General features: G+C 41.3%; 1 protein-coding gene across 1 annotated transcript in view; it reads right to left on the bottom strand.

Moving 5' to 3' along the window:
* Positions 1 to 8,794, bottom strand: part of LOC117820863 (acid-sensing ion channel 1A-like) — an 85,276-nt gene extending 76,482 nt beyond the window's left edge. Inside the window, exons 1-2 of the mRNA XM_034694776.1 lie at positions 7,710 to 8,794; positions 608 to 803 (exon numbers count right to left, since the gene is read on the bottom strand). Coding sequence (XP_034550667.1) covers positions 608 to 803; positions 7,710 to 8,071 — 558 coding nt within the window. The 5' untranslated portion in view covers positions 8,072 to 8,794. The remainder of the gene's footprint in view (positions 1 to 607; positions 804 to 7,709) is intronic.
* Positions 8,795 to 12,610: the final 3,816 nt, after the last annotated feature.

The raw sequence follows: 12,610 nt of genomic DNA, 5'->3' as shown, positions 1-12,610 counted from the left end.
TGCTGCTGTAACTCCATGAATGTTCCCATTGTGGGACGAATAAAGGAGTATCTTATCTTTATCGTATCTTATGATAAACAGCAACATGTATCAGCTGTAGATTAACATAACACGCTCTGAATCACTGTGGAAAAGTAAACAGAGATCGTAGTGCAGCCGGAGGCAGGCGACCGGCTATCAGGGAGACCACACTGCCCTCAAGTGTCTCTGCGGAGAATAGCTGCGCGACACAGACACATCGACGAACAAGTATGTGGTGCTCATGTCCGCGTCAGCCAGTGCGGCATAGGGGTGACGCAGAAGTATAAATCAGCATTAAACCTACACTGCATTTAGAAATTTCAGCTCTTTGCATCCAGAAAGCCCCTTTGTCTTAGCACTACACCTATAAGTGCAAACCATTTATATTTATATCTCGTTGTGCAGAAAGTGAGAATAGTTTTTATTTAAATGTGGTTTCAACAACAACAAGAGGGGCAAGCAACATCAGATCAGCCAACCTGAAAATACAAAAGCCTGGTCCATCTTTTGTTGTTGTCTCCAAAGATTTTCTAAAAAATACCAGAAAACATCCTCAAACTTGATCCTCTATCAACGTCAGACTTACTACTTTGAAGTCCTCCGGTCTGCACTCTGTGCCGTGAAAGTGGCAGGACAGCAGCATGTCATTGATGTCGTGGCCGGTGCGGTCGTAGAATTCCCGCATGTTGAACGGTCTTGGCTTGAAATTGTGAAAGTCAGTTTTGACCTTTAGGCTCTCCAGAACGCTCTCCTCCACGAGATGCATGTCTCTGATCTCATACCTGAAAAAACATACCCACAAGAAAAAGAAAAATAATTTCATTGAGAGAGATAAATAACCATCTGATGATAAAGCAGATTACATAAAAATAAAGTTGATTCCAGCTTTTGAACATCTTCTGTACTCTTCAGGAAAGTTTACAAGTCTTTACAGGAAAACTTTTGCTCCACTCACCCAAAGCTAAGAATAACAGACTCCTGAATAAATCAGAGGAGACAGAGAAAATACAGTATAATGTGTAAGAAGGTTTTTCTTTGACATTTTCTGGCTATGAAATGATAGCGCTATCAGAGTGTATCAGTTTATAGTACAGTACGTGATAAAGTTCAGACAAGACGGCACAGTAGTGAGCCATAAAAATCAGTCTACCATTAACTGTTGATGCAGCAGCTTCAGGCTACACCGTACTTCAACGACAGTCTCACTTATCTGGATTTAAACTCAGAGAAAGATGTGTTTGTGTGTTCATGTTGACAGGATTGTTTTTGTCAGGAGTATTCTGACAGTGACAGATATTATTTCAGTTGTTATTCCAATGCCAGAAATACATATTTCATTATCCTCTGAGGCTTTAAACAATGATTCCAGCGCATGTTGTCCAAACAGAAATAACTCAACACTGCTTGACAGAGTGCCAAGAATAGACATTCAGGATCTCCTGACAATAAAACTCAGACTTCAATCCTGCTGCTTTTGCTGGTCGCCATTATCAGGCGTCAACTTTCACTTGTACGTTCAAATAACTCAATCTCAACTGGATGGATTAGCATGCAGTAACATTATGCAGACGATATGATGTTTTCCAGTGACCTTGGATTTGCAGTGACTTCTCTCTGGCAGCATCATGAGATTAACTTCTGTGGTTCCAAGTGTCGTAACAATTGATGGATTGATGTCCCAAAACTTGAAAGAGACACTTGAGTATGGAATTTTTGGGGCTTTTTGGGCCACTGAAGGCAGCATAGCATTCGTGTCCATACTGTAACGCCCCAACATCCACGCTACGATGTCACAATTGCATCACCACCAGTAGTCCAATTCATTCATTCATTCATCATTTCATCCACACCCACCTTCAGTCTCTAGTCCAATCCCAATGTCTCTAAATGAGCGCACTCTTTCTAAATGCTTCCGAAAGGCAGTATTCGGATAACGCGCCCCTTTAGAGCCGTTGGGATAGGAGGTGACTGAAGGTGGGTGTGGACAAAATGATGAAAGGACGAATGAACTGGACTATGGGTGGTGATGCAGTTTTGACGTCGTAGCGTGGACGTTGGGGCGTTACAATACATAAGTAGAAAATGTGCTCTTTTTAAAAGGACATGCTATGATCTTACCGTACTATACCTATTGTAAATTAGTGGATCAGGGAGACGTTGTGGCAGAATTTGTACAATGGTGTAAAAACTATTTTCTAATGATCAACTCTGGAAAAACAAAAGAGCTTGTCATTGATTTTAAGAAGACCCCCACTGTCTTCTCCCCTGTTTTAATTGATAACCAAGTAGTGGAGATGGTGAACCGGCACAAATATCTCGGCACATATATCGATGATAAACTTACATTCGGACATCAGGTTGACGCTGTCTGCAAAAAGGGTCATCAAAGAATGTACTTTTATCGTAAGCTCAGGGGTTTAAATGTCGACAAGACTTTTACGCAGATGTTTAATTGAATCTCTTTTAACTTTTTTAATGGTGTACAGGTATGGGTCGACTAGTCTGAAAAATACAGAGACTTAAGGCTATTGTGAAGATATGCAGCAGGGTTGCGGGCACATCCCTGCCTGACATGTCGAGCCTTGAGCCAGGACCCTCAGCAGAGCCTGGTCCATCGTGGCTGACCCGTGCCATCCTCTTTTTTGTGAGTTTCGCCAGCTTCCCTCAGGCCGCAGATTCACAATGCCAAAAAGCAGGACAAATAGAACAAGAAACTTTTTTTTCCAGTAGCAATTGGCCTGCTTAATGGCGCTACATAACTACTGTTCTGTTTTTTTTGGGTTTTTTTTTAATTATATTTTTTGGGCATTTTAGCCTTTATGGATAGGACAGCTGAAGAGAGACAGGAATCGAGTGGGGGGGGGGACATGCAGTACATGGTCGAGGCTGGAATCAAACCTGCGACCTCCGCGACGAGAACTATAGCCTCTGTCTGTCAGGCGCTTAGAATGCTAGGCCACATGTGCCCCATAACTACTATTTTTATGTTATTGTTTTAAATGTTTTAATGTTGGTGTCATTTGTTGTACTTTTTTGTTTATGTCACCGCTGAATGAAAAACAAATTGCCCCCCAGGGATAGTAAAGAAAACTTGAACCTTGAAGTTAAACAATGTTAGGAGACTGATGAAATGCAAAAATGGTGTTTCATCATGCATAACAACTGGTAAAATCTCCATTTTCTTCTATGCATAAATCTCCAACAGCTAAGCCACCAATGTCACCACCTTGCTGAGAGCTTTATATTCTGTTTCCTTTATTTTGTCATTTAATTTGGTCTGTCGCCAGTTCTTTTGTGCGTTTGTGCTTCTGTGGAGAATAAAAGCATGTGTGTATTTTTACAGAGAACCAGATCACATCACACCCAGCATTATCCAGGGCACTGAGAAATTTCCGTTCATTTAATAGAGCTCACAAAAATCTGACCATGCTGTCTCGTGTTAAAAGAGAGCAGAATAGCTGTAAATGCACCCACTCTCTCCCCTCACTGTGATCTCCCGCTGTGCTATTATTAAAAATGTCACCATTTTAATGGACTCACCAAAGAGCAGATTGGATTTAGAATTTTTTTTCTCTCAGCTCTGCCTTAAATTAAATGTCTTTTGGAAAATGTTCACATGAATGTAGTCACTCTTTCAAGAGTATGGTCTTTATCGATCTTTTGTGTAACATAAAATGTGTTTTATGAATTACATGAATAAGAATGAGATTAATTGTATTGAAACAAGAGCTGGAAGTATGTGATGTATAATCACAGCTTTATAGACTCCATAAAATGTCTTGTAAAACTTGGAACTAGGTGCAGTAACCGTCTTGTTCTACATTTTTCAGGAGGGCAAAAGGAAATGAAAAACTCTGACTGAAATACTCCAAACATTAAATCGATAATAACTCGTCTCATTCAGGATTAAAAATTAGCTCATTTTTGTGGCTGAGCCCCGTCATGGCCGAGTGTTTCTGTCTGATTGAAAGAGAACTTAATTGAGGAGAGGCACTCGCTCCCCGCTGTTTGTGTAGTGGACAAACCTGCCAAGAAGGCACTTACTGGATAAAATCCCATAAGACAGAGCCGACAGGATCGGTGAGGGCTGACACTCCAGCATGTGTGCAGCTAAAATATCATGCCACAAGACATTTCTCAGACCAGTGAGTCCCAACATGGGGAAGTAGGCGGAGAGGCATCTTAAATGGATTTCATGCCCTGAGCACTTTGGTTTCTGGCCGGGGGTAGAACAGCTAAGTGTGCTGTTGCATCGTCTCTCTACCTTGCCAAGGGAGGAAGGATAATGAGCACTAAACCTACTTCAGAGTGTGAGAGTCCAGATGAGTACAAGGAGAAGGAAACTTAGATGGAGATTCAGCCATCAATATGCTTTGAGCTCCAACTTTGAGATGTTTTTTTTGTGATGCGCTGCCTGGAAGTGTTGGATTAGGAGATGTATTCATGTAAAAAAAAAAAAAAAAGAATCCAGATGGCAAGTCGTGATGAACAGTCACTAATGTCACAGAAACTGCTTTTTTGGTGATCAATCTGGGAACATCATTAAAAATGTTGGAAAGAAATGGCAGTGTGGCCACATAAAAGAAAAGCCTCCAGAGGGCTTTGGCTGCTCCGTCGTGATCTCTGAAACTGACAGTCTGTAGAAGGTTCACATCATTTGAGCTCCGAGTTTTTGATCTGCACTGATGGCTAACTCTCTCTCTTCTTTTCAAATACTGGCAGCTACTAAACTGTGTGAATGATTTTGTCTTGCTTGCTTGTTTCATTATCGCTGCCACTGTTGACATTTGAAACGATATAACAACACCACAGGGAGAGCAACATGTTTATCAAACAGCTTTCAAGGCCACTATTAGTCACAGTCTCGCTCTCTCCTCTGCCTCTCGGACAAGCCTCTGAGTGATATTAATCATAGAAAATGTGCGCTTCCTTCATCACTGTCCATTTCCTCCAACTATCCAGAGAATCAGAATCTCTGACAGCCCAGAAAAAGAGTGGTTTCAGAGAGCCGCAGTGGAGTGTTTTGCAGCTGAATCAAAGTTTCACAGCCATGAGGCTAAATGTATAAATGACTAAAATACCCACAACATCTGCCATTACACTTGGAATCAAAGGAAGCAGCCTCTCCACATCTTTTCCTCCTGAGCATACAGTGCACGCTGCAGCCAGCTCTAGCATCCAGAGCTCTCAGCTGTACCGACGAGGCGGCTGGCATTCTCTGATTATAATGCCTCAGTTAATTCGAGCCGGCTCTCCAAGCCACTGCATGACTCAACAAGGTAGAAACTATTAGAGCTCCTTGGATGAGTGAGACACAATTGCCAGTGTTGGATGAATGCCTCTCAGGTCATCAAGCAGCACTTTCTGACTGTACCCAGAATGAGATCAGAGTCTGGAGAGGGTGCTTTCGGTCACTGTGGACCTGCTCTCTGGAACATGCATATCTGCAGAGCTGAGGTCCATCAACACTGTGTCCACACAAGGACAAACTCCAGACTTATGGTTTAATCTTCTCTCTGTCTGTCAGTGTTAGTGAGTGTCGAGGGTTTTGTGAGTCAGTGTGTGTGAGTACTCTCATGGCAGCACAAGCTTTTAGTATATTGGATTAAATATTTGTGGCTTTCATTGCTGCGTGGGGCATGTTGATGTAGATTGTAGGGATGATTCATTCATATTTCTTACATGTTTTTGTTGTTTATGTTACATATGTTGTTCACTCCCACCTTTCATAATTCCCCTTTCTTTGAGCACATCGTGCACAGTGGCGGAGCCAGACTTTTTACGACTGGGTGGCCAAACTGGGGCACAGATTTTTTTGGGGTGGCCAGGCATGGTACACGTTTGGAGCTTACCCCAAACTTTGTAGGGTTATCTCCACTACAGACATCTAATTTAACTCCTGAAATATATATTTTTTAAATGTAACACTTTTAAAAATATGTTTTACTTTAAAAGGCAATTTGACTGAGTGTCAACATTTAAATCTGTTGAACTACAATTTTTACGGACTGGAGAAGAAGATGTCTGTCCAAAGTCTCCCTCTAAAGTACCAACAATAGATAATGTTTTTGCACCACGACCCAAGATTCCTTTCAATCTGGTTAGGCTTGCTGTTAACGTTCAGTATCTCGGCGCCAGAGTTTCACAACCTGGCTATCATCTTAAGTGTGATTAGCTGCAGTTTTAGACTAAGGTAGTATAATCTCCTCCCACAGCTCCACAGTTATCCATATCTTTCATTTACTCTTCTTTCTGTCCAGTATATCTCAGTAAACAGGTAACAGTTCTAGATTTTTTCATTGCATGTATTACAGGGAAATGGTATCAACATATTCACAAATTTTCAACTCACTATAAGTTCAGTGGCGGTTTTAGACCAATTTTACTGGGGGGGGGGCAGGCTGGGGCCAAGGGTGTTGTCAGAGGGACACATTCAACCCTGACAAAAGAGACTGAGAAGGGCGAGGACCGGCTGAGAATAAACTGGCAAAACATCAGTGCATCCCTATATACTAGACATATATAGTACTGTGTACTATATCAAAATGCAGACTGACAGCAGCTGTTTGGCTTTTTACACTCAACATGAGTCCCTTGGCACTCTAAGGGACTGGAACCAAGTGCCACACGCATGTGTTCCGCCTGTAACATCGGCGTGATACCGAAGCGTTTTTTATTGAACAATATTATTTTGGTGTGGAGGGGGGACCACAGGGGGGTCCAGGTTCAGTTTTACAGGGGCACTGGCCTCTGTTGGCCCCTCCCCAGAACTGCCACTGTATAATTTCCTCTGCTGCTTCATCATTCTGTCTGGTGTCTTCTCTGTCCACGCTGTCACTTCTGTGTAATGTTTATGCAGCCCAGAAAAAAGTAGCATCATAAAAAACAAATGTTCGCCAACTACCTTTCTTTCCTCACGAAGGCAAGGTGACAATGAGCTAAAATACACCGATAATAAAACCTGCTTCTTTTTCATAAACGAAACAATGATGAGAATGATGTTAGCTGTGGTTTACCATTGGGCAGTGAAAATCCATGATGTTTTCCCACACTGTGCATCTAACTGGCTGAGTGAGCTGAGAAACGTAGTGTTAGCTTGGTCATTTACATGAAACATCGGCTGTTGGTACAAATTCTCACCACTTCAATGCCTGCTTTTTATTTTCATGAGAAATGCCAGTTGTATTATGATTTTTAAAAAAGGTGGAAATGTAGGACAATCTGACTTTAAACAATCTTAGTTTTAACAACAAAATGTACCTAAATTGTCAAAATACTGTAGCAGGCGGTTGAGGCAGAGCTTATTTCACAGCTGTGCATTTAGAACATTTTATTTTAACAGTATTTTATACAAACAGAAGTTTTGTGTCTAAATAAATCTGCCATCAACAGAGGATGTGATATTAATCTGACAGAGAGAGTACAATAACTCCTTCTGGATTGTAGCAGGAACAATAACTGTGACAACATGAGAAAATGATCCTGCACCTAAAGTTTGTTCTTGAGTTTTGAGGTTATACTCCACCATTAACGTTTGCTGTTTGAAAAGTTATTTATGTAGTAATAAAAAAGAAAAATAGAAAGCTTTCTTTGTCATCAGGGAGGGATTTATAAGAATTATATAGACTGACAATGCATTGAATGAAAGGCTTAATTTCGCACTTTTTGCACGTGGTTAAACTTGTTACCTCTGGTTGAGCAGTGCCAGCAGCTCTCCTGCGTGGTACAGGTCGTTGCGCGTCAAGCGGCTGAAGCGGAAAGCGTTCAGGTTGCAAAAAGTGACCGCGGGAAACGTCATGATCGGGGTCGTGACCTCATCCAGTTTTGTGACGTGCGGGTACTCGAGGTAGAAGTGGATCCGATCCACACACACGAACAGCAAAAAGGTCAGGGAGCCCAGAAAAAACACGACCCACAGGCAGCGCTTGACGCAGAAGCGCTCGTACGTGAAAATGTGAGAGATTCCGTGTAGGGTCGAGCTGTGCGCGAAAACTTCTATGGGTGGAGGCTGATTCCTGTCCATTTCTTCTGGCTCTTTGAGATCCATCATGCAATAAGTTGATCCGAGTCAGAAAACAGCTCAAAAACACTCGCTCTTGGGGCAACACTCGCTGATTTTCATTCACCTGTGGCACAAGCTGTCAATATCCATCCCTTTGGGTGCAAATGTGGAGATACGCGCTCGTGAACTTGGTGGGGTTTGGTCTCCATCCCTCATGCAGACAGATTGAAAGACATCTTCAGCATCCTCCGCGCTTCTCAAAAGTCAGACGAGTAGGAATTGTGTGCAGAGGGGATGCATTTCTCATGAGCAGGCGTGCGCAGGCAGTGTGACTCAAACGTATGCATAACAAAGATGTCCAAATAAAGGTGCATCAGCGCTGCACAGTGATGCCGTGCAGGTTTCACACTCGGTTGCAGGAATGCAAAGAAAAGGGTCTGACAAAGTGTTTCATCAGCCTGAAACGCTGGTCGATAAGTCCAGTGAAGCACGCTTTAGTCCTGCACGCCAACCAGAGGAAACCCGGGGAGCGAGGAGAGGAAGAAATCCTTCTGACACTTTCTGCTCATTTAGAAAGAGTTCCTCTCCGAGCACCACTTGACGCATGTCCTTTTCGATCCGCAGATTTTCGGGTCAGGTCAGGAAAATTTCTACTCTGAAGAATCTGTGTTTGGGGAGTCAGGCGGAGGGTGGAGGGAGTCGTGTGAGCTTTCCTCTAGTGGACGGCAGAGGAGAGCAGACTGACGCTCTGCTGTTCACCTGAGAGTTTCTGTAGTTTTTACATCTTCAGACCGCAGCCCGAGCAGAGAGAGAGAGAGAGAGAGAGAGAGAGAGAGAGAGAGAGAGAGAGAGAGAGAGAGAGAGAGAGAGAGAGAGTCCTGTTGGGACTTTTAGTGTAGTATATGATAAAATATTCTGTTTGTATGGCATCCTCATGCAACATTTTTCTGACAGGGAGAAAGATAAGATGGAGGATAGACAAGAGGCTAAACAATCCAATCCAAGCTGCAGGCAAAGAAAGACAAGATCAAACTTTCCAGAGTTTCAGGAGGATATTAAATGGGCACCACAGCTGTCTACATTCAGAGACAGATTTATGAAAGGAAAGGTCAAAGAGCAGCATCAGAATTCTGACTTGTAATACTCCAAATGAAAATGTTCCAAAAGCTCTGTATCTTCTGTTTCCCACAATGCAATTTAAACCAAAGTGGAGAGTCAGCGGTGGGCTTGTCTGTGCCTGTGGCTTGTGTAACTCAATATAATGTCTCTTTTAGCATTGGGCCTGAATATTTATGTATTCACTTGACAGATCCAAACACAACCACATGCTTGCTCATGGACCCTGGATTTAGCACTGAATTTATGCAGCATATGAGACATTTTGTTCATTAAGGGCAGCTGTAAGACAGAGTTAGTGGTATTAAATAAAGGAAGATAATAGGTTTTTATTCTGATAGTACCTCTTCTGTACAAACATGGATGGAAGGTATTCCTGTGAGTTAAGGGCTTTAAGGCTGGATTTGTATCAGTGCACGTTTCTGAACATTTTAATTTGACTTATTTTAGGATTTTCTAACTTCACGTACAGAACCAGGTCGTCCTCCCTTTTCTCCTTTATAAAACTTGCAACTCTGAAGACATCACAAAGTCATTAACCGGTTTATTTTTCTCCCTTGAGTGTCGCAGAGGATATTAATCAGTAGTTTTCCAAGAGTAAGAGGTTCAAGATGTATACATTTAATAGTTGTTGGAGCTGCCCCTAAAATAAACAAACAATTACAATCAAAGTAAAACTCAAACCCCAAGAAGTCAGCTCTGTGTAAAGCCAAAACATCATTCTGTATTTACTTGGAGTTAAAAATTGATGACATAAAGCATGTCACAGGCTGAGGGAAAACAACACATGAAACTTTGCTGAGCTCCTTCAAAGTCTGCTTCCTATTTTTAAATCTGAATGTATTTTTCATAATATGATCCTTATCATTGCATATTTAACAGTGACTAAGAGTTATTATTTCATTACTGTAATCTGATCTTTTCCCTCACTTATAACTTTAACTATAATGCAAACTTCTTTGTTTTTTTACATACATTTTGAATGATTCAAACCCAGACAGCAGAATGTGTCGGCTCTGGCATCATAAACTTTGATATACTGGTAGAAGTAGACACGAGGCGTCTTTAACACATCAGAATAAAAGCTTCTAAATTGATGCCAAAACCAAACAAACTCATAAGAGGTGGTACCACGGAGTGAAATTATAATACGTGCCATGTTAAGATTGGACGGTATTTAAACGATGTCACTTAGTCCTCAGCTGGCTACTGCTGTGAAAAATTGGATCCGGCTGCACGACAAAGCTGAATCATGTTTTGTTAATACTACGAAATATTTATTGCATGCTATAAAAGATGTATTGCTCTTAAATCTTGCATGCATCAGCGTGTGAAGAAAAGATCTGTCAGCATAAACAACTACAATTATTGAGAAAAGGCAATAACATTTTTATATTTTTATGAAGCCTTCTCTAAGATGTATGGCTTTGGACATTTAGTCAAATACTGTTCTTTACCTGCTAAGAAACAGCTGACGACACTGCCATGCTTGCTCTTCTTCACGTCAATAACTCTGTTTTGAGGTAACACGAATCCATCTCCCACTTCACAACTGACCATTTCAAAAACAAAAGAACTGATCATCAACTCCTCCAGCAATCACAGCCCAGCCCACAACCCCCATCCACATCAACAATCAAGCAATCGAGATAGTGGATCATTTCAAATATCTCGGACTCACCCTGGACAATAAACTTAACTTCGATCAACACACTAACGACATTCACAAACACAGCCAACAAAGACTCTCTGTCATCCGCTAACTCAAAGCACTGTCTGTCAACCCCCACCTTCTACTGTTACTGTACAAAAGCATCATCCAGCCCATTCTACTCTTCTGTTCCCCCTGCTACTACAACATGCTAAAACAAACTCACACGCACCACAAACACAGCCACCAAAATCATCTGCCTCCCCACAACCAACCTGTCTGACCTCAATAACAGAGCCATCACACGCACCATAAGACTGAACCCCCAACACCCCCTGTACTCATTTTTCACTCTGCTTCCATGTCGCCGCAGATGTAGATCTCCATACTGCAGATGAGCCCGGTTTGGCAGGAGCTTTGTCCCGTCTGCCATAGCACTGCTAAATAAAAAAAATGCCCCCGTAATGTTTCTTGTGTGTATTTATGTGTCCAGTGTATATGTGTCTGGTGTGTATATATGTGTCTGGTGTGTATATATGTGTCTGGTGTGTATATGTGTCTGGTGTGTATATATGTGTATGGTGTGTATATGTGTCTGGTGTGTATATATGTGTCCGGTGTGTGTATATATGTGTCCGGTGTGTATATGTGTCTGATGTGTATATATGCGTCTGGTGTGTATATATGTGTCTGGTGTGTATATATGTGTCCTGTGTGTATATATGTGTCCGGTTTGTTATATATGTGTCTGGTGTGTATATATAAGTCTGGTGTGTATATATGTGTCTGGTGTGTGTATATATGTGTCCGGTGTTTATATATGTGTCCGGTGTATATATATGTGTCTGGTGTGTATATATGTGTCCGGTGTGTGCATATATGTGTCCGGTGCGTTTATATGTGTCCGGTGTGTATATATGTGTGTGGTGTGTATATATGTGTCTGGTGTGTATATATGTGTCCTGTGTGTATATACGTGTCCAGTGTGTGTATATATGTGTCCGGTGTGTATATATGTGTCCAATGTGTATATATGTCTGGTGTGTATATATGTGTCCGGTGTGTATATATGTGTCTGGTGTATATATATGTGTCTGGTGTGTATATATGTGTCCGGTATGTATATATGTGTCCGGTTTGTTATATATGTGTCTGGTGTTTATATATGTGTCTGGTGTGTATATATGTGTCCGGTGTGTATATATGTGTCCGGTTTGTTATATATGTGTCTGGTGTGTATATATGTGTCCGGTATGTATGTATGTGTCCGGTTTGTTATATATGTGTCTGGTGTGTATATATGCGTCTGGTGTGTATATATGTGTCTGGTGTGTTATATATGTGTCCGGTGTGTATATATGTGTCCGGTGTGTATATATGTGTATATGTGTCCGGTGTGTATATGTGTCTGGTGTGTATATATGTGTCCAATGTGTATATATGTCTGGTGTGTATATATGTGTCTGATGTATATATATGTGTCTGGTGTGTATATATTTGTCCGGAATGTATATAGGAGAAATAGTTATACACAAAAAACCATAATCAATCAGTTCCATTAGCAAACACTGAAACATTTTACTTTACATGTGCGAAAAGGAGTATGAAGAAGTTAAAACTGATCTTATTCTACCTCTTTATTCACTATTTTCAGGCCTTATACGAGAGCATTCACACAAAAAAAATCTTCATAACCCATCTTCATACTTAAACCTACAATCAAAAGCAAACCCCTCGTGATTCTCAACACTTGTCTTCCTCCTTGTACCTCGTGGAAATTATTTGTTTATATTTCTTCTTGAACTTAATTATGTTCTGAC

Source organism: Notolabrus celidotus, chromosome 11, assembly GCF_009762535.1.
Source record: "Notolabrus celidotus isolate fNotCel1 chromosome 11, fNotCel1.pri, whole genome shotgun sequence".
NCBI lineage: Eukaryota > Metazoa > Chordata > Actinopteri > Labriformes > Labridae > Notolabrus > Notolabrus celidotus.
The sequence above is the reverse complement of the archived record's forward strand: the minus strand, read 5'-3'. Positions and strand labels throughout refer to the sequence as shown.